Raw genomic sequence first — 24997 nt, forward strand, 5'->3', positions numbered from 1 at the left:
CTTGTGTACTGCAAGCAGAGGCTTGTTCAGCAATGGAAGGAAAAGGCGTCTATGAACAATCAGTGAACAAAGAACCCCAGGCAATGGGTAGAGCAGTTTTTAAACATTTGATCTGGGGAAAACTTTTGGGGCTGCTTGTTCTGTGGTAACGTTTTGCACCATCTGTTTGCTGCCAGGCATCCTGTTTTACACCCAGACCTTGTCTCCGCATCCTAAACCCTGAGGTCACCAGGTTCCAGGAAAACTAACAGCAGGTGTTTTCCTCAGAACAGGTTCCTCATAGGTGCTTTCCATTGCCTGCAGAGTCCTTACAGTGATGTGCTAGAGAAACATGGATCCAATGCCTCTCGCACATCCCCAAAGGGGACCAGTCTTCAACACAGGCATGTGCCCTGACTGGGAATGGAATTGGCAACCCTTAGATTCGCGGGCTAGGGCTCAATCCAGTGAGCGACATCTGCCAGGGCTGTACTCTGAGTTTTTAAATACCAAAAGTTATTACAGATTATTATTGATTTTTAATAATCATTGCACATATGTATCAAAACTGTTATTAATATATTTCATGTGATTTTTAAACGTTTCTGAGCTATACATACAATAGTTTCATTATAAATATGTACTTCATTTACTCTAAAAAGAAGTTCTCAGTAGTTCATAATCTTATCTCCTTGAAAATGCCTGAAATATCGTCTCACCTGTCTTCCATATGTTTGTGAGAGGCAAATTTTCTTTCATTATGATAATTACACCATTTTCCCATGCATCAAAACACCAATAATCGTGAGAATTCAATTGCCCAACATTAAAAAAAAATTTTTTACGGTCATTCAAATTATATCCAAAAAGAGACATCTATTTTATGTTTATATTATGCATCATAGTTCTATTTTTGTTTCAAAGACGTGCCCTACAGTCTTGAATTATATTTGTCACATACATGTACGATATTGTAAGTAGGTCATTTGTAGCATAAATTTTTCCAGACTAACGCTAGAATACCTCTTAGTATGACTCACAGTTGGAGTTCGGAAATAATGTGTTTTTATGGATATGGACTGAATTCCATTGGCCAAGAGAAGATGAAAACTTCCTTTGCCATTTTCAGGATGTTTTTTGTGCGAAGTGTTATTTCCCATGGACCCTAGCGGCGGATCGTTGTCTTTTTGTTGAAGGGATTTCGGTAAACGCCGAATCACCGCTCTGGTCTCCGTAACCGCCGTTAGGAACAAGCTTTTTTTATTGACGTTCACCGCGCAGGGCGGGACTTCCGGCGCAACGACGGGCATTTTGTCTTCATCCGGAGTCGGTTTGAACTCGTTCTCGGAACCTCTCGGTCTTTGTGTGCTGGTGGTGATGCCGGGGCGGGGACGGCGCCAGAGTCATGGTCCACAGCGCACACAGGGGAGTAAGGAGCTGTGCGACCGGGGCCGGGGGAACCGGATAGGGGCCGCCATGCCCTTGGTGTCCTCGCCTCCGGCCGTTACTGTCTCGCCTCCCGGACAGCGTCCGTTGGCGTCCTCACTCAGGCGCCTCGCTGAGGTGAGTGCGCGGCCTTCCGCATTCCCTCCTTATCAGCCTCACGGCACCGGTCGGGCACCGTGAGGAGCGTTATTGGACACAGCAAGCACAGTGCAGGGTGAACAAGGGCCTTTGTGTCTGAGGTCCCCATGCGGCTCTGGGTGGTGACGGTTGACGCAAACACCAGCAGGCAGGAGGGGAGGAATTTACAGCCTCCTCCAGGGCTTTGCGGGCTGTGGGGTCCATCAGATAAGGGGTTAGTACGGACCCTGCTGGGACGTCCCAAGCACTCTCTGGATGCCGAAGGCTAGTTTTGGGGTGACCCGGAGATGTACGTGTGCTACGGAGCAGGAAGGTGACAGAGCTGAGGGAGAGGACCTGGGGTCTGAAGACGTGAAGGAGGCACACATGCCACAGTGGCGAGCACTAGCAGAGGAAATGTGAGTTGACTGTGCCCGGTACCGGTTTGGGGACTGAAGTGTAAAGCATAAGGTCGTGTTTGGCGGTGTCTTGGAGGCATGATCTGGGAGACTGAGTGGCATTGCTTGTGGGGAAGAATGGGACCCTACAGTCATGTCCTAATGCTGATATGGCATTTATCTGCTCTCCGCTCCCGGCAGTGCCTGAAACAGCTGCTTGTGCTGAAGGTGATAACTAATTAATGGGGCTGTGATGACAGAGCGGCCAGCACTGGTATATGGGCCTGGTGTCCCCAGTGAACTGGGGAGCCCTGGAGGAAGTTGAGGGTGGGGACGATTTGTAAGAAGTCGTGTGGAGTTTCTCAGAAAAGACAGCTGAGGTCATTTGTTTCAATTTTGACAGGTTGGTGTGACCTTTGGGGACATTGCCCTGTACTTTTCCAGGAAGGAATGGCGCCTCCTGGATGACAATCAGAGACGCCTGTACCTGGGTGTGATGCTGGAGAACTTTGACCTTATTTCCTCTCTGGGTAAGACCCTGACTTTGGCCAGTTACATGGACTTGGCCTTGCATTTCCCATGTTCTCTAGGGGGTGCTCTCTCCTCACATGTGGGCGGTAAGCACTGCTTGATTTTCCAGTTTTTTGAGCAGTTGCTTTCCTTAGTATGTGTGATTTGTGTGTACACCCCCCCCCCCCATACCAGTACCTGTTGTACTGAACTCATAGGGAAGGATTTGTGGTTGGTAATGTTGCAGGGAGGCTAATCAATACCACCTTGATTTGTGAGAAAATGCCTATATTTCTAATCCTTTTGGTCATTAGTAAATGTGTATTTGGGAAATTGCTTCTACATTTTTTTTACTAAGGAGTTTTGACTGTCTTGTGTGTTTTCTAGATGCCTTTTCTCGTACTGGTACATGGCTTTTAACATTGGCATAACTTCGCCTCCCAGGTGTTTGATTTTGCTCCTTTTTTTACTCTCAAATGTTTTTGGCAACCCTGCGTTTAGCATGCCTCGTGTTGCCAGTTTTGTAGGAGGCTCAGATACTGGTTATGGGTTTCAGTGATAACGTAATTTTAAGTCATGTAGAGTTTTTTGTAGATTCAGGTGTTGCTTTAACAGTCTACAGTATAGTGTTAACATAAGTTTATATTTACTGGTAAATCAAACAATTTACGTCACATATTCTGAATGGAACCTACAACCGCTCCAAGCCATATATTATGTTCTGCAAGTATTTTCTCCTATCCTGAGTTTCCCTATTCTTCTATTTATCCCTTTCATTAATAAACTTTTTGTATTTTTATTTTTAAATAGGAAGGAAGGGAAAATAGAGGGAGAGAACTGTCACTGTCAGAGAGAAACATTGATCCTTTGTTTATCTCTTCACCCCAACCAGGGTCTGAAACACCAACCCAGTCACGTGCCCTGATCAGGAATCCAACAGGCCGCGTGTAGGTTTACAGGATGACTCTCCATCAACTGAGCCACACTGTGCGGGGCTGCCTTTTCTTTTGTCCATTGCTCTTCTGTGGAGAAGCCTTTTCATTTGTTGTAGCTTGAACTGTTTATATGTGCTCTTTTGCATTTTGGTTGTTGTCACATTCAGATTATTTCAAATCAAATCTTCAGCCCTGAGTAGTAAGTGGTTTGAGCGTCTTCCTGCAAACCAACAGGTCATTGGTTGGATTCCCAGTCAGGGAACATGCTTGTGTGCTGTGTGGATCCCCATTTGGGGGTGTGGGAGAGGCAACATATCGATGCTTGTCTTGCACATCATTGATTCCCTCCCTCTTTGTCTCCCTCTCTTCCTCCTTCTCCAAAAGAAAAAATAAATAAAATAAAACCTTAAAAAAGAGATTATACAGGAGAAAAGGAAAAACTACATCTCTAAAGCATCTTCTCTAGGTTGCCTGGAAAGTGTTTTAAGTTTTAGGACTGCCATTTAAGTTTTCTTAACTTTGAGCTAATTTTTATCAGTGGTTTCCAGTTTTGTGGTTTACATATGAATGTCTATTTTTCCCAGCACTGTTAATTAAAAAAACCATAGTTTTCTTTTTTTGTTTTTTTGCAGTTTTGTCAAAGATTAGTTGAATGTAGGTATCTGTGTTTATTTCAGTGTTTTATGTGTTATATTGGTCTGTGTTTCTGCTTTCACGTTAATAACACACTTAGGATGCTTTGGCTTTGTCATAGATTCAAGTCAGGCAGAGTGATGCCAACAAACTTTGTTCTTGCTCTGGATTGCTTGTGCTATTTGAAATCTTTTGCAGCTCTGTACATTTCAGGATTCTTTTTTGATTTCTGTGTAAACTACTATTAGAATTGCCAAATTTAATGTGTAGATTGATTTGGATAATGTAGTAACTTTATCGTTACTAAATTTTAAGTCCATGAACACTAGCTGTCTTTTAGTCTTTTGCCTTTTCAACCTTTTTTTAAAGTACTGTCTTCTGTTCAGTGTTCAGACATTTCATCTTTATCTCTTGCATTTATCCATGTGTATTTTATTTTATTTTTGGTGCTATTATAATGTTGACTACTTTCTTCAAATCTTTATTTTCTTTTTAATCTTGAACTGAGGATATCTATATTGATTTAGAGAGAGAGGGAGAAAGGGGAAGAGAGAAAAAAATCATGTGTGTGAGAGAGAAACATCGATCCATATGTCCCTCATGTGCCCCGACCTGGAACCCAGTGAGCAAACTACTTGTGCTCTCTGATCTGGAATCAAAGGAACCAAGTCACCTCGCCATGGCTGTTCATTACTTTATCAAGGAATTTATTATCAGTGTGTAGAAATGGAACTGAGATTTGTATATTGGTATTGTATCCAGTCACTATCTCCATTTATTTATGTGTATCTTTAATTCATTTATTTAAGTATATTTATTGTTTATACTGTTACAGTTGTCACAACTATTTTTTCCTGTTCTTCTCCTCCTACGGTACCCTCTTCCCTCCAGCTTCCAACCCTTGGTAATTGAGCCCATGTGTCGTTCTTGTATGTTCTTTGGCTTCTCCCTTTCCTATACTATTCTTAACATCCCCTTGTCTATTTTGTACATAACCAATTATGCTTCTTAATCCCTGCACCATTTCCCCATTTCTCCTCTTCCCACTCCCAGCTGATAACCCTCCCAATGATCTCATAGCTCTGATTTTCTTCCTATTCTTGTTGTTTCTTTAGGGTGTTTTTTTTTCCCTTAGATTTTTTTGATAGTTGTGTTTGTTTTCAGTTTAATGTTCAGAGTTTTGGGAGTCTTCTTTTCCTGAAATAAGTCCCTTTAACATTTCATATAATAATGGCTTAGTGATGGTGAACTCCTTTAGTTTTACCTTGTCTGTGAAGCACTTTATCTGCCCTTCTATTTCAAATGATAGCTTTGCTGGATAGAGTAATCTGGGTTGTAGGTTTTTGCTTTTTATCACTTTCAATGCTTGTTCCCTGTGTTTTCTTGCCTGCAAAGTTTCTTTTCAGAAATCAGCTCTTTTCTTTTAAAGATTTTATTTAATTATTTTTTAAAAAGGGGGTAGGAATGGAGAGAGGATGAGAAACATTAATGTGTAGTTGCCTCTCGTGCACCCCCAACTTGGGACTTGGCCTACAACCCAGACATGTGCCCTCACTGGAAATTGAACTGGCGACCCTTTGGTTCTCGGGGCGTTGCTCAATCCACTGATCCTCAGCAGCCAGGGCAATGGTCTTATAGGTACCCTTTTGTAGGTAATTTTGCTGTTTTCTCAAGCTGCTTTTAAGATTCTCTTGTTATCTTTAACCTTTGTTGCTCTAAATATGATATGTCTGGGGGTGTTTCTTTTTGGATGTGGTTTGGGACTCTGTGCTTTCTGGATTTGTATTTCTACTACTGTTGATAAGTTAGGAAAGTTTTACCTCATTGTTTTTTCACATAAGTTTTCTTTTTTTTTTTTTTAATTATTTATTTGTTGCTTTGTTTATTTATTTTTAGAGAGAGGGGAAAGGAGAAAGAGAGGGAGAGAAAGAAACATCACTGTGTGGTAGCCTCTCACTTGTGCCCCCAACTGGGGACCTGATATGCAGCCGAGTCATGTGCCCTGACTGGGAATCGAACCAGCAACACTTGGCTTGCAGGCCGACGCTCAATCCACTGAGCCACAGAAGCCAGGGCTTCACATAAGCTTTCAATGTCTTGCTCTTCCTCCTCTCTTTCTGGCACCTTTATGATTCGGAAATTTAAAGTTGTCCCAGAGGTTCCTAAGCATCTTCTCGGTTTTTGAATTCTTTTTTCTTCATTGTGTACTGGTTGACTTAATACTTCTTTCTTATGGTCCAAATTGTTGATTTGAAACCAAACTACTTTCTGTTCACCATTTCATTCATGTGGATTTTCTTCATTTCACTTAGCATAGCCTTCATTTCTTCCCCTATGCATTTGTCATAGTTAATCTTGTCTATCAAGACTGTGAGCATCAGTTATCACCAGTGTTTTGAACTCTGTCTCTGTTAGGTTGCCTATTTCCTCATTGCTTAGTTCTCCCACTGGAACCTTGATCTGCTCCCTCTTTTGGGTCGTACTTCTCTGTCTCCTCATCTTGACAGGCTCCTGTGACCCTTTATGTGGTGTTCTTTTTGGTGCTATGGAATTTTAGCTACTGCTGCTTTGTGTAGGTTTTATTTGCATGGAATACATTTGTATATTTTTTTTTCAAGATTTTATTTGTTTATTCTTTTTGAGATAGGGGAAGGGAAAGAGAAAGAAATGGAGAGAAGCATTAGTATGTGAGAGATACATTGACCAGTTGCTCTTCACATGCCCCCAGCCAGAGACATGGTCTGCAACTCAGGCATGTACCCTGACCGATAATTGAACCACTGACTTTTCAGTTTGCAGGGGGGTGCCCTACCCCCAGTCACACCCATTAGGATCACTATGTGTCTTTAGTGGAGAATTTGTTTAAGTAGCTCCTATTGGCACTTTTGCATTCATTTTTTTCCTCTTTTTCAGTTTCTTAGTCTTCGTTTCTTACAGTCTTCCTTTGTGATGATGATTTTGTATAGTGATTTGATTGATTTCTCCTTAAAAAAATTATTTTTGCTGGTGATTTTCAAAAGACTACAGAAAACAACTCTTCTTTACAATTTATTTTATCATGGTAACACCTTCACTGCATCCACACATTCTGCCTTTTGACTCTACCACATATTTATTTATTTATTTATTTATTTATTTGGTGTCACAATTCACATTTTTAATATGTATCGAATAGGGTACAGAATGGTGGCTTTATTATTTTTACTACATTTAATTTTACACCTTTATAATAGCTGCACAATGTACATTCCACCAGTCCGGTGCCACTGTATAGTGAATTTGATTTATTCTCACCTTTACTAGTGAAAATTATACTTCCCTATCTATTGGAGTTTCTATTCAGTATTCTTTTATTTGATCTTGAAGAAGTTTTTTGGCATTCCTAGTATGTCTGGTTGGGTGGCAATGCAGTTCCTTAGCTCTTGTTTGTCTCGAGAGGTATTGCTGAGGAACAAGATTCCTGGATAAAATATGGATTGTTTTCATTTATTGTCGTAAATATATTATTTTTATTTTCTCCTAGTCTGCAAGTTTTCTTCAGAGGAATCTACTGATACCCTTATTGGGGCGTTATGTGTGTGACGAGTTTCTGCTTCCTTTGTGTTTTCACAGCTCTCTTTGCCTTTGATTTTTGACACTTTCATTTTTCTGTGTCTTGGTGAAGTCCACTTTGCTTTGAACCTGTACAGGAACTTGTGGGGAAGCATGCACTTGATTATTCAGAGCTCTTTTTCCGATTTGGGAAGTCAATCTTCAGCTTACTGTTTTATAATAAGTGTTTTACGTATCTTGGTCCTTGCCTCCCTTTTCTTTTCTCTGTTTTTGTCACCCCACTCCCTCACCCCAGTGAACCCCATAATGCAACTATCAGGTATTCTGGTGGTGTTACTTTATTCACCTTGCCATATTTTATAAAATTTATTTCCATTTTTTATTTTGCTCCACCTTCATGTTTTCAAATGACCTGTCTTTGACATGACACGTTCCTTTCATGAGTTTTTTAAAAACTTTTTATTGCATTTTTTATTGTTTTATATGATTTGACAACTGTATCATTTCTCATTTATCTTTTTCTTTTTCTGTACATCTCATATTCTCCTGTTGTTCCTGTGTCAATATGTCCTTTACATTGGTTCCATTTGTATTGTCTGGTGTCTCATGGATGGTTTTGAAAGTAAATATTTTGGATTACTTATCAGGTTACCATAGAAATGAATTTGGTTGTCATCAATTAATGGAAAATTTTTATGTTTCCTTGGTAGTAGCTTTATTTGTAGCATTTCTTTTAATTATGTAAGGATGTCTAAGCATTTGAGGAAGTGGAAATTCCTTTCAATTTTACAGACTGATTCTGGCCAAGAAATAGATCATCTACATGTGGATTTGGGTTGGCTCTGTCGCTGTTGTGTTTCAGTCTTGAGAGAAGTCCCAGCGGCCTACGCTCCTTGATGCTACGGGAGTTGAGGTCAGAAAACAAAATATGTGCAAGTCAAATATGCTTTGGAAGAATTTCTTTTCTGTGATTGTCATGTATTTTGGAATCTTTGGTGGCAAATACTGTTGGGGACACAGTGATATTTTTTGTGTTCTTTTTGAACTAGGTTTTGAACAAAGCAATTTGTTTGGGATTTCATGCCTAGGACCTCTATAGAGTTGCCTAATGTGTAAACTGTGGGAGCATCACAAATGTTGCAGAGGCTTTTGTGGTTCTCAAAAAGATTTCAGTATTTTTCACAGAACAGTTGCATAAATTCAACTAGCGCGATCAGTGATTGACAGAGGTAACTTGGACCCTGGTTTTCATCCTAACTGACTTAATATGGGTTTGGTAATCCACATCCCAGTTGTGCTATCTATGAGTTTCTTTGTTTCTTGCTCTTTTGCTGCTTGTTTATTATTGTTGTTCATTATTAATTGCTTTTAGAGGGAAGAGGGGGGAGAAAATCAATTTCTTGTTCCACTTATGATTTTATTCATGGGTTGTGTCTTCCATGTGCCTTGATGGGGATCCAGTTTACAATCTTGACATATGGAGACGACCCTCTCACCACTGAGCCACCATGTCAAGTCTGATTTTCTATTTCTCTTAACTGCATTTTTATTCCTCTTCCCTGTGGATGATTTAGTCTATCGATAGCTGTCTACTTGTACTGGAAGAAGGGAAATTTGTCCTATTTCTTATTCTGCCATTGTGCTGAAGTCACTCATGTAGATCTTATTTTGTGGTCTTTTAGTGCTTTGGTTTTACAGTAGTGCTAGCCATCATCTCTTGAGTTTTTCTCTTTGAATTTATATCATTTGTATTCCATGGAATGGCTCCACTGCACTTAAGGGAGGACTCATTTTTGCATCCCATGGGAAACACAACTCCATCCATGCCAGACTGGACCTAAATCTAGTCTTCCTTGGTGAAGAGCTGTTGGAGATGTTTTGATGCTTGGGCTTTTTTAAGATCATAACTAGGTTTCCATTTTGTTCATCAGTATTTTGTTCCCATTCACAGTTGCTTATCCTATTCCACTCATTCTTGTTTATTGTTGGGAGTTCGTTTTTTTTTGTTTTTTGTTTTGTTTTTAAGTATATTTTATTGATTATATTGTTACAATAGTCCCAAGTTATTGTTGGGACTTCTTTATTACTGATTTCTGCATTTCCATTTTAATTCCAATTCCCAGCCCACAGGTAATCTTCAACTCTACTCTTTGTGCCTCAAGCAATTTCTCTTATAGTTTTTTAAAGTATATTTTATTGATTATGTAGTTACAGTATCGTAATTTTTTCCCCAATGCTCCCCTTTGCCCAGTACCCCCCTTCTCTCCTGAAATCCCACTCCCCTTGGTTTGTATCCATGTGCTGTGCATATAAGTTCTTTGGCTTCACCCTTTTCTATATTATTCATAACTTCCCTATGTCTATTTTGTACCAACCAATTATGATTCTTAATCCCTGCACCATTTCCCCATTTCTCCCCTTTGCCCCTCCCAGCTGATAACCCTCTAAATGATTCACATACCTGTGATTCTGTTCCTATTCTGGTTTGCTTAGTTGAATTTTGTTTTTATTTTTTAAATTCAGTTGTTGATAGTTGTGAGTTTATTTTCATTTTAATGTTCATAGTTTTGATCTTCTTTTTCTTAAGTAAGTCTCTTTGACATTTCATAGAATAATAGTTTGGTGATGATGAGTTCCTTAAGCTTTACCTTGTCTGGGGAGCACGTTATCTGTCCCTCCATTCTAAATGATAGCTTTGCTGGATAGAGTAATCTTGGTTGTAAGTTCTTGATTTTCATCATTTTGAATACTTCTTGCCAGTCCCTTCTTGCCTGCAAAAATTTTTTTGAGATATCAGCTGATGGTCTTATAGGCACCCCTTTGTAGGTAACTCTGCTTTTATCTTGCTGCTTTTAATATTTTCTTTATCTTGAACTTTCGGCATTTTAATTATGATGTGTCCTGGTGTGGTCCTTTTTGGGTCTATCTTATTTGGAACGCTCTTTGCTTCCTGGACTTGTATGTCTATTTCCTTCGTCAAATTTGGGGAGTGTTCCTTAATTAATTTCTCACATAAGTTTTTATTTCTTGCTCTTCCTCTTCTCCTTCTGGCACCACTATGGTTCAGATGTTTGCACATTGAAAGCTGTCTCAGAGGTTCCTAAACCTTTCCTCATTTTTTTTCAATTCTTGTTTCCTCATTCTGTACTGGTTGACTGTTTTTTCCTTCTTATGTTCAAAATCATTGATTTGAATCCCAGTTTCCTTCCCTTCACCACTGGTTGTGTCGGTTTTTCGTTGTTTCATTGCATAGCTTTTGCTTCTTCCCTCGTGCATTTGCCATACTGAAGGATATGTCAAGTCTGTGAGCATCTTTATCACCAGTGTTTTGAACTCTGCGTCTGTTAAGTTGGCTGTCTTCTCCTCTGTTAGGTTGGCTATATCTCCTCGTTGCTTAGTTCTCCCACTGGAACCTTGATCCGTTCCCTCTTTTTGGCCATACTTCTCTGTCTCCTCTACTTGACAGGCTCCTATGTTTGTTTACCTCTGTCTTAGGTAGAGCTGTCACACCTGTTATGTTGTAAGGGGCGGATCCTTAGGGATTCTTCAGTAAAGGGTGACCAGTTTCACCACGTTGTGGAGCTTTATGTATGGGAGGGGTCTGAGAGGGAACAGTGTCACTTGCTCAGCACTTGCTCCTTTTCCAGGCACTTTTCCCACTTCCGTATGGGACTGGTTCGTCTCCAGCTGTTGCCCTGGCTTTCGTTCCCAGAGTGGGTGGGTCTGCAGACATTCTAAGACCATGGGAGCCCTTTAAACAAGCAGACTCTGACAGATGGGCAGTTTCTTCCTCCTTCCTAATCCCCACTGCTTTGCACAGTCAGAAGTGGTGAGGCTCTGTTCTCCCCGGTGTTTGGACTGTGAGCTGTGTTGTGTTGTCTGGTGCTGAGAGCCCTCCCAAAATGTCCATCCCTAGTTTTTGAAATGTGTGACAGCATTTTCCGCTGGGTTGTCACTGCTGCTGCTGCTGCTGCTACCACCGCACTGCGTCCTGTCTGCCCTGGCTCCGTCCCTCCTACCTGTCCAGATGAGTATTTCTTCTTTATATCTTTGTTGGACTTCCATGCAGCTCGATTTCTTAGAACTTCTGATTGTCTATAGTTTTGAGGTAGTTGTGTTCCTTTTAGTTGTGGAGGGAGATGCAGCGTGACTGTCTAAGCCGCAATCTTGACCAGAAGTCTATCTCTTACAGTTTCTTGTTCTGCCTTCTAACTTTCATGAATGCTTGCATACCTTTAATATGCACCTTTACTGTTATATTTACCTTGAGTATCATAGATAGGCTCTATTACAAATAGTGTTGATGAGTTTGAGTTGATAGAAATTTTCTACAAAGTCTCACTTCACCAATGGGAAAGGCCCTACAGGAAGTCATTTGAGGAGGAACAATAAGAACTCCCTGACTTTCTTCTCTGTGTTTCATCCCATGCTTCTGTTTATTTCTTGGTGAGGCCAGCACCACTAAGTTACTATCGTGGCCACTGAAGTATAACAGCCATTTTTTCAGTGTGTAACTCAATTGTCTTGAAAATGGTTTCATAGAATCATGCCTAGGTGTGAAAGATGGCATTTGTGATGAGGATATTCCTTCTTCTGTCATTTATTTTTTATTTAAAATTTATTTATTTATTTTTAGAGAAAGGGTAGGGAAGAATAAGGAGAGGGAGAGAAACATCAGTGTGTGGTTAACCCTCACATACTGTATACCCAACTGAGGACCTGGCCACAACCCAGGTGTTCGCCATGACTGGGAATTGAATCAGGTCCTTTGGTTACAACTGGCACCCAGTCTACTATCACACCAGTGAGGGTGAGGGTTTGTTTTTGTTTTGTTTTGTTTTTTTTAAGAATTGAATAAAGACTTAATGAAATGTAGGCGAATATCAGCATAATATTGTGATGCAGAAAAAAAAACCTTAAAAGCAATTGTGAGTCACAAAAAAAACAAAACATATATATTTCTATATAAAAATAAGACATTTTAAAAAGGAAAGGAAAGGAGAATGAGGTGAAAAAGAAAGGTGTGGAGTGTCAGAGCAACAAATGTTGTACAGTTGTCCCTCTCTATATCGCGGTTCACTTACCATTGCATTACTGTATCGCGGGATTTTAAAAAATATATTATTTATCTTGGATTTTTCGCTGTATCACAGGATTTTGCGGTACTGTTTATGTATATTGTTAAAGTTATGTAGTTTTAGGACTGTAAAATGTGTTTAAGAACGTAAGCAATGTTTATAAAAGTGTGGAAGAGGTTAAAAAGAGACTGGAAACAGTTTATAATTGTGTGGTAAGGGTCTATAAAGCCTTAAAATATACATAAACACTAAAATAAAGGTAAGGTTTCTACTTCACAGATTTTTCACCTATCGCAGGGGTGTCTAGAACGTAATACCCACGATTAGTGAGGAAATACTATACCTAGAATACCTAGACTACTGACCTAATCCGGTTCCATTTTTCCTTCTATCTTCTTTTCTTTCTTTTCTTTTTAAGGTTTTATTTATTTTATTTTTAGAATGAGGGTAAGGGAGGGAGAAAAAAGAGAAGAAGAGAAACATCAATGTGTGGTTGCCTCTTATCCGCTCACCGGAGACCTGGCCTGCAACCCAGGTACGTGCCCTGACTGCGTATTGAACCAGCAACCTTTTGGTTCATAGGTCAGCACTCAATCCATTGAATCACACCAGCAAGGGCTATCTTATTTCTAATAGTAGCATCCTTCAGTCACAACACCACACAAATTCAGAGGATATTTTTATTAAGGTAACATATACTTCACCAGCTTTTCCTTTCTTTCAGGTTGCTGCTGTGGAGCAGAGAAAGTGGAAGCACCGATTGAACAGGATGTTTCTGTAAGAGTGTCAGAGGCAAAGGATTTCAAAGTAGCTTTGTCTCCCCAGAAGAGCCACCCCTGTGAGAGTTGTGGGGCAGTTTGGAGAGACATTTCTCACTTCATAGAGGAGCAGGAAACCCAGCACATTCAGAAACTGTTGAGGTGCGGGGCATGTGGAAAACAATGTTATTTCAGTAGAAAATGTCACCAGCACCAAGAGTTTCATGAGACAGAGAAGCCTTTCATTGGAGAGGTGGACAGCATATCACTTGCCAAGTGTTACAATTATAGTATGTCCCAGAAACTTTTTACCTGTAGGGAGGTTGGACTGGCCATTCTTTCAGAATCAGAACATCTCCAACAAGAGGCTATTCAAACCAGAGAGAGACCAGACAAAATTTTGACAGCTGGTGTGAGTATTCAAAGAAAAAATTATTTCAGCATGAATATGCGTGAAAAAGCCATTTGCTGCAACGACGCATATGCTCAGCACAAGGGACTTTCTACTGGAAGACAGAATTTTGCGTGCTGTGATTTTGGAAAACATTGTACCAGAATTTCCAATTCTTATCATCAGAGAGTTCACACTGGACAAAAGCTATGTCATTACAGTGAATGTGAGAAATATTTCATCGGGAAGGAAGCAGTATGTCATAATGTGCACATTCACACAGGTAAAAGGCCTAATGAATGTGGGGAACGTGGGAAGTCTTTTACCACCGACCATTACCTGAATGTACATCAGAGACTTCATACTAGGGAAAGGCCTTATGAGAGCAGGGAATTCGGGAAATCTTTCATCCGAAAAGAAGCACTACTTCATCATCAGAGCGTTCACACAGGTGAAAGGCCTTATGAGTTAAATGAATGTGAGAAATTTTTTACCACTCAGGTAAATCAGAGAATTCATACTGGGCAAAGGCCATATGAGTGCGACGAATGTTGGAAATCTTTTACCAGGAAGGATGAGCTACATGTACATCAGAGAGTTCATACTGGTGAAAGGCCTTATGAATGCAGTGAATGTGGGAAATCTTTCTTTCGAAAGCAAGCACTACAGTGCCATCAGAGAATTCACACAGGTGAAAAGCCTTATAAGTGCTGTGAATGTGGTAAATCTTTCTTTCAAAAGCAAGCACTACAGTGCCATCAGAGAATTCACACAGGTGAGAAGCCTTATAAGTGCAGTGAATGTGGGAAATCTTTCTTTCAAAAGCAAGCACTACAGTGCCATCAGAGAATCCACACAGGTGAAAAGCCTTATAAGTGCAGCGAATGTGGGAAATCTTTCATCCGCATGCAAGCACTACATCTTCATCAAAAAATTCACACAGGTGAAAGGCCTTATGAGTGCAGCGAATGTGGGAAGTCTTTCATCCAACAGGCAGTACTAAGTCGTCATCAGATAGTTCACACAGGTGAAAGGCATGAGTGCAGCGAATGTGAGAAATCTTATACCAGAAAGTATGACCTTTATCTACATCAGAGAGTTCATACTGGTGAAAGGCCTCATGAATGCAGTGAATGTGGGAAATCTTTCATTCAAAAGCAAGGACTACATCTTCATCAGAGAATTCACACAGGTGAAAGGCCTTATAAGTGCAGTGAATGTGGGAAATCTTTCATCCGCATGCAAGCACTACGTCTTCATCAAAGAATTCACACAGGTGAAAGGCCTTATGAGTGCAGTGAATGTGAGAAATCTTTTACCAGGAAGTATGAACTTCTTGTACATCAGAGAGTTCATAGTGGCGAAAGGCCTTATAAATGCTGTGAATGTGGGAAATCTTATCACAGGAAGTATGAGCTTTATATACATCAGAGAGTTCATACTGGTGAAAGGCCTCATGAATGCAGTGAATGTGGGAAATCTTTCATTCGAAGGCAACTACTACAGATTCATAAGAGAATTCACACAGGTGAAAGGCCTTATAAGTGCAGTGAATGTGAGAAATCTTTCATCCAACAGGCAGCACTACGTCGTCATCAGAGAGTTCACACAGGTGAAAGGCCTTATGAGTGCAGCGAATGTGGGAAATCTTATTCCAGTAAGTATGAGCTTTATGTACATAAGAGAGTTCATACTGGCGAAAGGCCTTATAAATGCACTGAATGTGGGAAATCTTATACCAGGAAGTATGAGCTTTTTGTACATCAGAGAGTTCATACTGGCGAAAGACCCGATGAATGCAGTGAATGTGGGAAATCTTTCATTCGAAAGCAAGCACTACAACGTCATCAGAGAGTTCACACAGGTGAAGGGCCTTATGAGTCCAGTGAATGTGGGAAATCTTTCACTGAAGAGGCAGTACTACATCGTCATCAGCGCATTTATACAAGTGAAAGGCATGAGTGCAGTGATTGTGGGAAATATTTTACCACCAAGTCTTACCTTCATGTTCATCAGAGAATTCATACTGGCGAAAGGCCTTATGAATGCAGTGAATGTGGGAAATCTTTCATTCGAAAGCAAGGACTACATCTTCATCAGAGAATTCACACAGGTGAAAAGCCTTATAAGTGCAGTGATTGTGGGAAATCTTTTATCTTCAAAAGTTACCTTCATGTACATCGGAGAATTCATACTGGCGAAACGCCTTATCAATGCAGTGAATGTGGGAAATCTTTTACCAGGAAGTATGAGCTTCATGAACATCAGAGAGTTCATACTGGTGAAAGGCCTTATGAATGCAGTGAATGTGGGAAATCTTTCTTTCGAAAGCGAGCACTACATTATCATCAGAGAGTTCACATGCGTTAAAGACCTTATAAGTGCAGTGAATGTGGGAAATCTTTCATCCATCGCACTGCCCTTCAGTATCATCAGAGATTTCATTAAGGAGAAAGGTCTTATAAATACAGTTAATGTGGGAGATTATTTAACCAAAATTTTATCCTTTCACATATGAGAGTTAACATGGGCTGAAGATCTTAGCTGCATAGAAGATATACAGTCGTATTATGTGCATTTTTTATTGATACTAAAGGTAATTCTTTAAAACATTGCGTGATTCAAATTTTATACAGCAAATCATCAGCACTAGGGAGGTTCCCCACAAATTTATTTGTATGGTGTCGTGTTTCCATGTTTCACTATTTTTAATACCCAGTTCCTTTTTTGTATCCACGTCACTGCTTATTTCTGTGGCTGAAGGTATTTTAACTGCATCACCTATGGGTTCCCAGACATTGCATGAGTCATCAGTATAATGTGCTCAGAGAATGTCGCTTTTCTCTGATTTGTTGGGGAGCATTAGAAATAGCCTTGCTTTTTAAAAGTGTTGATTCTCGCACTGTAACTAGTTGTAGAATTGCCCTGACTATGAGTATGACCAGAGAACATCTGAGTTCAGCTGTCAAGTTGCAGAAAGACTGTTTTTTCAGTGACATGGTTTTTTTATATGCCAGGGATAATTTTTGAGTGTCTAAAAAGCAATGGCAATCCTACCGGACTAATCTCTTTTTGGTTTTTAAAGTAATGGAGGCCTTTTTACCAACTCTTTTTTAATCTGGGTGCTATATTTTTGGTGTGGGGTAGTTTATAAACAGTTTTGAACCCTAAAAGTGCAACAACATGAATAACTTTTATGTGTGTTCAAAGTTTCTGTGATCTATGGGAACAATTTAATGCAAAAATGCACTTGGCAGTTTTTTCCAAACTTGCATTCCTGTTGCATTCCACGCAGTGAAGTCCGTGGGCTCTAGTTTTCATGAGAAGTCTCAATGCTGTGAGTTTTAGGAGCTACAGAGATAGATCACTCCAAAGAGTGGGTGGGTATGATAACCTCAGGTATACATGGGAACAGCATGAGATTTTTTCTGTATTTGTCAATTAGGCCAATACCTTTGAAGGAAATCTCTCATCCTTATCATGCAGTTGGCCATGTGCCATAATGTCTGCAGTTGCATGGGTGATGGTCACTAGTTGTAGTGCCATAGCGGTCAGAGTGACTGCAACAGAAACACTGGCCTAATCGGTTGTGGAGGAGACTGCAGCCAACTAGAGTGAATTTGCCCCTTCTAGCGTGCATCCAAAAATGTTTCCGAGAGAGACTGCAGAACCTGTAGGAATATTTATCTTCTGTTCATTCAGTCATTGTCCTTCAATATAGTCAGAAGGTTTTATGGCTGTGAACAGGTAGTTGTGTTGGTGGAGTATCAACTCTTGATGTGCCAAGGTCCTGATTTCAGTATCCAGTCAGGGCACATAGAAGAAGCAACAAAGAAGTGCATTCGTAACTGGAAATAGAAATCCAGATGTCTCTCACTTTCTCTTTCATTTCTCTCTAAAGTCAATAAAATTTTCTTAAAATCTTACTGGATTTCTGTAGGCTCCCAGATATTCATGTGAGAACCACTGGTGCCCTGGTTGAAGGATAAAAAAGTGTCTATAGTTGAGGGATGTTGCTGTTTTGTCCCAACCTGGAGTTACTTTGGTTTCAATTACTTTTTTTTTTTTTTTTTGAGAGAGAGATTTTCTAATTTTATTTTTAGGGAGAAGAGAAGGAGAGGAACATCAGTGTGTGTGTGTGTGTGTGTGTGTATGTGATAAACATCGATCTGTTGCCTCTCACATGGCCCCATCTCGGGACTTGGCCCTCAACTGAGGCATGTTTCCCAAATGGGAATCAAGCCTATGACTTCTTCGTTTATACCAGCGCTTACTCCAGTGATCCCCTGTAGGCAGGGCAGTTTCAGTGAGTTTTTATTGTTGGCTATATTTCCTGTCTCTGAGGGAAAGGCTCATGTAAAGTGCATGAAAAATGTGGATTGAATATACAGTGGCTAAACCTATTTGCAAAATGAGATGGACATACTAATTTTATCACCTTTTATCATTTTTAAAAAGCTTTAATCATTAGACTCATATATCAACTGAAATATTTGGTCAGCATTCACTTATTACTGACATTGAAATCATCACCATTTTCTTAATCGTGACAATACTGGGAATTTATGGCCATTTTAATCCCAGCCCTTCATAGTTCTGTACATAATTCTGGTTTATATTCCATTGTACTAAATAACAGAATAGCAGTATTTTTTCTGCTTTCATTTATGTGGCATATATATTTTTAGATTTATTAATGTTAAATTAGTAGCTCCTCAGTTTTTGCTGGGAAGTATTTTTTTTATCTTATCACTATGAATATATTCAAAATGATTGCTAATTTTTTACTTTAAAGCTGGTAAAAATATTTGTGCATAATTCTGTATCTCTACATAAGTTTCATTAATCTTTGTCAATAATTCAGTGCACAGTCTTGAGTTGAAAAGTAGGTTAATATTAAAGTTACACAGGTCAGCAATTTCTGATTTAAACTGGTTGTACCTTTTTTCATTCTGAAGTTATATATGACAGATTCAGTTTGTCAAATCTTTTTTCACTTTTTTTGAACATTGTAATGCTATATCGCTGTTTCAATGTATTGTTTTAAGGATTTCTGGGGAGGCTTTTCTCAGATATGTATTTGCTTTATGTGTATCTTTGCTAAATGTCTGATCCTATGTTCTGTTTGAGAGAAGTTTTGGCAGTTTTCTGTAACAAAATGACATAAAAATAACAGTGATGCATGTTAGAATTTCACTAATATTTGGGTTTTCTTTATTAAATAAGGTTTTTTGCTATTTGAATGATGTTTTAATATTTTTTACACTTTTTATACTTTGCACCATGCAGTGTACATTTTTAATTTTCATCTGTGGTATTAACATTCTTCATCAGTTTAAAAAGTCCAGTCATTCCATAATAAGACCTGGTTTTATTTTTTCTGTTGTTTTTATGGTGTCCTATCAAGGGGGTTCTTGGGTTGGAAGAGGTTTGTAAAGAGACCAGATGACAATAGACTGGGAATGTGGGTTCAACTCTGAAAACTCAGGGCGAGGTAATAGGAAGGCAGTGGTCTGGTACCTTGCGTATGAATTTCAGATTATAAAATATTGGGACTCATATTGTTACAGGACAGAAACCATCCTGAAGTATGTTTATTCTGGCTGAGGACAGTGAAAAATGTGAAGGATTCAGGGTAGATAAAGTAACAGGAAGGAGCCTAGGCGGTGGTCCACGTTGGCTACCCGTCAAATGTTTTAGGGAAGGAGTGAGCCAAGGTGGTCTGTTCCAGGCCACACACCCATCATTTCCCCAATACCCATGACCACTTTTGTTCTAGGCTGTGTTTGAAGATAAAATCAGGGGTGTGTTTCTGTGTTTTCTTTTAATAGTTTATTTACTTCATTTTTTTTATAGAGGGGGAAGGTGAGAGGTAAACATCAATGTGTGGTTGCCTCTGTGTAGCCCCAAACTGGGGACCTGGCCTGCAACACAGGTATGTGTTCTGACTGGGAATTGAACCAGTGACCCTTGGGTTTGCAGGCCAGCGCTCAATCCACTGAGCCACACCAGCCTTGTCAACATCAAATTCTAAATATGGGCTGACCCATGTGTGAAGAGACACTGCGCCCCATATGTGGGTTCCCTATTTGGGAATCTGCAGGTGTCTAGCTAGAGCTCCCGGAATCAGTTGGCTGAATGTGACAGGTGGGTGATGCTGACACTTACCGTGGCCTTTGAAGGAATAAACTGATTGCTTTTCAATGCCAGGATTCCAGGGTTTGCTATTTGAGGTTTCTTTTTTAATTCTTACAAGAAACTGGGAAGTGGAAACTAATATTGAATTGCTGGGAACATGCAGGATTAGAGAAAAAAAGTAGGTTCAGTTTACTCACCACACAAGTGTCAGATTGAAGTGACCACATTTTAACCCAGTATTCCGCCTCCAGAGGCAGAAACAACCTCTAGCGCTGCTGTGAAACCCTCACTGGGTCATGTACAGTGTGGGGACCAGGGAGGTCAGCTAAAACTGCTGTTTCCGTTGGTACAATTATGATTCTCCCCCTAATTGCTGAAACATCAAAGCACTCACCCTCTGCCACTCAGTCCTTCAGGATAACCTTCTATTATAATTTTAAGTGTACTTGTTCATTTTTTAAGGGAAGGGAGGGAGAAAGAGTGGCACAGAAACATTAGTGTGAGAGAAAAATCAGTTAGTCTCTGTAAATGCACGCCAAGTAGCGAACAAATCCACATGTGCCCTGAGTGCATCTGTATCCACAGTTCATTGGCTTTGTATGATGATGCCCATTCAACTGACAATACTGTCAGCACACAGGGATCCTCCTTTTGGATGGAGCTAGTTTGCTTTTCTGTTGACCCTACCTCCGAGTTCAATCCATTGCAGGTCTTGGTAATTTGGACTCGGTCTCCGTCCCTTCACCACCATTTTGGGTGTCTGGCTGTGATTCTATTTATTCTGGTGACCTTCATGCCTCACTTTGACTTTGCAAGTGTTGTTGCCATGCAGCACTGGCATTCACCCTGCAGTGGATGGGCCTGCTGGATGTGAATGCTGGGATTTCACATCTGGATGTGATGCGGCTGACCTAAAGGATCCCGTTCTCCATCTCAGGTGCTCACCTCTTTTTCGTGCAAGTGACTCACTACCCAGAATATTCTGTGTCTGTATACCTACTGGTTGTATGAGACAATTAAAGTCACAAGTGTTCCCTGCAGGGAGGACCATGTTCTGGAACCATGTCCTTCATAGTCTCCTGTTTCTGCACATCAGACCTTTGGGTTGAAACATAGTCTTTCTGAACACAAACCCTCGCTGCAGTGCTCAGCATCCTGGGACACAACTGAGAGACCTTTTACTCCAGAATCCAGTTAGTATAGAGATAGAAGCACACTTTCTAGGGGACGCCATTTTACAGAGAATAATAACCATGGTCACAGCCGAGGATGTCTAAGCACAGACTAGATATTAGGCAAGTAGCACCATTGAAACTCCACACATTGAATTCTAACATCAACATCATTCTGTAGCTTAGAGGTTCCTTATGTGCCACTTTATATTGCTATTTGTATTTTATAATATTTTATTAGCATGCTTTTAAAGGGAATTTCCTTTAGCTAAAGACAGCAGGATTATTCAACGCCCATCTTTATAAAAGACATATTAGTAAAATGTTCCTACAGATTCCATTTATAATTTGTGCTCTGAATTTGTGAAAAATGCACATCCAGCCATTGTTATAAAAACATTAAGGGTCACTAGAATACTGAATTAAATAGTCTTTATTTTCTTCACTTCATGGGTAGCAAAGTTCATAGGAGAAACATCTGAAGGTCTCGTGTTCACACAGGGATCAGAGGAAGAATTCTGCAGACAGGTGTAGAGGGACCATGGAGGAGAGAGATTAGGCTAACCCGAAGCATGTGGATGTGGTTGCACCATGCCTTTGAGTTCCTCAGAATATATTCCATGTGGCTCGCTCTTGGTATTTGATGCAACCTCAGAAAATAATTACTTTCCTCTGAAAGAGTTCTTAATATATATGGGGAATTTGCTTACTTTTCCTAACATTAGAAGGTATACCTGGGTGTGTGGTTCCATAGCAAATTTACATTTGCTACCCAGATGTGTACAATATTGCCATATCCATGAAGGTGTTGAAAGTGGGCATCTGACCCTGAGAAAAAGGTTTGGATTCATAGATCGCATCTGTTTTACAAGGGAATATCATTCCACCTTTATTTGCATATGACATTTCTTACTGAATTATATGAGATTTGGTCTATTCCAAAAATCTTAAGAGTCCAACATGAACCTGCGAAAAATGACTACATACCAAATGTACATTCGGTGCCAGGATGGCTGCAATGTTGGCATCTGTGTGGGTTGGGAAAGTGCGCATCTGAACCTGCAAGAAAAGTGTTTCATTTCAGGAATAACCCCCTTGCTTGGAAATGATGTTCATAAATACAGTGACAGTGTCTCCATTGGACAGCTGATTGGTTCTGGCATAAAATTAAGGTGTGAGCAAACTGCAGAAGGTATGAATAATGATTGGTGGAGTTACAAAGTGAGCATTTTTGAAATAGCTTGAAGACCAAAGACTCGAGCCTGAGAACAGGTTAGTCTCAAAGGGTGGTAGTTAATGGACAGTGAGTTCTAAGTGGTGAGAGAATTTACAGGAACTATAGCTAGGCTGGAAAAGTAATTATCATAAAATTTTTGTATCTACAAAGGGTGAGTTTTTCATTAGAATTTGAGGGGAGAGAAAGCGAGGTAAGATATAAGGTGTGAGCAGAAAAATGCAGAATTATGAAATAGGCATGGTATTGTTTCATTGCCTTAATAAATCTTTACTGATTTTATTATGTCTTCAGAGGCTTATCTAGGTCTATCATATACAGCAGTGAATAAAAACATGTGATCACAACCAGGCTTGTTCAATGGCTTTATTGTAGGAGTAGCCAAGAGCTAACACAGAGAAAAAAATTTTGTAGTAAATTGTTGGGTGATAGATAATATGGCAACATAAACTGAACAGCACTCAGGAGTGCCAAGCATGTGGATCCTGAAGATTTCAAGATCACACAGTTAAGGGAGGGGGAAAAGAGATTTGAAATAATGGGGAAGGTGTTTCAGGGACAAGAAAACACTGTACACTCTTCCCTGCCAGGGATTGGCTGAAAGTGCCCCTGCTTCTATGACCATTGTTCCAACTTCAGTGTGCTTGATATTATGTCCATTTTCAAGGGATTTCTATAATTGCTGGTAAGTATTAAGATGTTCTACAAGTCCTCTTGATGGTGTACTCAAAAGTTGGAAAATTTCAGTTTCAGGTAACAATTCATATGCTTAAGTAATCAATGGATGTGAAAAGCTGTTGTTTCAGGAACTGGAATTATTATCTACCTTGATTCCATGCTACCATAAGTGAGGCAGAGGTGCCTCACACACCCTAGGCTCTGTTGGAAGCTGCTCTGTCCAGCAGAGTCTTCGTGACCATGGCGGAACAAACTCTTACCTAGGATACTTTATTATGTCCCATAAAATAACTTTTACCCAGGACACTTTATTATATCTGGAGGAAGGAAGGTGTCTGCTCTCTCTAGTGGAGAACAGCAGCTAGACCTTCGTCCCTCATGCTTTTTATTGAGAAGGATATGCTTGGGAGATACAAGATCAACATTCATAAATCGAAAATAGCTTTCAGGTACCTTGGTTACAATGAACAATAACTGAATACAAATTCCAGTACAGTGGGTGCAATGAATATTCTGTGCCAGGGTCTATTAAACATCTTGACCCCACATTGGCACTAGGTACAAGGTTTGAAATACTCTTCTAGAGATTGTTTCTACTTAATTATAAGATAAAGGAAAGCAGGGCAAGTTCTAAAGCATATTAATAGTCTTTGAATTCATTCTCCATGGAACCCCTCTGAATGGTTTTTGGGTATGTCTCCCACGCAGCCATTGTTGAGACATAAAGACAAGCATAGCTGGGGTGCCGGCGGAAGGTCATGCTCAGGCCGGGGCTACAATTGCCTAAACCACAAGGAGTGGTTCCCCACACAAGCAGTTCCACCTTTGTGCCTCAGGAAGACTGTGAGCAACCAAGACAGTATCTATGCCATTGTACTCCAGGGTTAGGTGACCACCAACCAGGATACAAAGACCACTGCCCCGGACACAGATGAAGGAATGCTGAAGCTCTTATTTGATTAACCTTTTCCCTGAATTCCAAACCCCTTACCTACTCTTCTCCTTATAAAAAGGTTCTGTTCATAGTGGAATTTAAGATAGTCTCTTAGGGTACAAACCCTCTGTCTTCTCAGATAGCTGACCATCTCAATAAAGCGCCCATAAATATTCAATCCCTGTCTCTGCTTATTGGGTCTGGTAGGTGACAGCACAAATACTGGCTTTTCTGGTTTCACTCTTACATTACTTAGCTTAATCTCTTAAATTTTTTATTATATTTCATTGTCCTTTGACTTTGAATTTTTAAAAAGATTTTATTTATATATTTGTAAAGAGAGGAAGTGGGGGAGAGAAACATGATGTGCCAGAGAAACATAGATCGGTTGTCTATGGCACACGCCCAACAGGGGACCTGTCCTGCATCCCAGGCATGTGCCGTGACTAGGAATAGAATTGGCAACCCTTAGGTTCACAGGCTGGGGCTTAGTCCACTGAGAGACATCAGCCAGGGCTATACTCTGGATTTTTATATTTTTAATTTTAAAATATCTTTTAAATATTTTATTTATTTCCAGAGCAAGCGCCATGGAGTGAGAAAGAGGGAGAGAAACATCAATGAGTGGTTGCCTCTCTTGCGCCCCGCTACTGGGAACCTAGCCCGTCACCCAGGCATGTGCCCTTACTGGGAATCCAACCGAGGATTCTTTATTTCGCAGGATGGCGCTCAATGCCCTGAGTCACGCCTCCCAGGGCTACAGTGAATTTTTAAAAAGCAAAAGTTCTTACAAGTTCTTATTGGTTTTTAATATTCATTGTGTGAGAAATGCTCACAATAAAACAGCGGGACAGAAGACTTAAGCAGTAGGCCAGGCATTGTTTATTCACAGGTCTGCAGAACTGGACACACAGCCATATCAGAGACATGAGTGTGCCTGGAAGCAGACAAGCAAACTGATTTTACACTAACTCTAGTATCCTCCCTCTTCCTCCTCCTCCCATCTCCCCTGTTTCTCCATTTGCTGGATAATCCAGAGTTACA

At 40.1% G+C, this 24997-nt stretch overlaps 1 protein-coding gene across 1 annotated transcript in view; it reads left to right on the forward strand.

Annotated features, from left to right (window-relative positions):
* Positions 1-16272, forward strand: part of LOC149995279 (uncharacterized) — a 165027-nt gene extending 148755 nt beyond the window's left edge. Inside the window, 1 exon segment of the mRNA XM_090259167.1 lies at positions 14741-16272. Within this exon segment, the coding sequence (XP_090115293.1) occupies positions 14741-16272 (1532 nt within the window).
* Positions 16273-24997: the final 8725 nt, after the last annotated feature.

The sequence above is a fragment of the Furipterus horrens genome, unplaced genomic scaffold (assembly GCF_987537825.1).
Source record: "Furipterus horrens unplaced genomic scaffold, mFurHor1.1.pri manual_scaffold_13, whole genome shotgun sequence".
Taxonomy (NCBI): Eukaryota; Metazoa; Chordata; class Mammalia; order Chiroptera; family Furipteridae; genus Furipterus; species Furipterus horrens.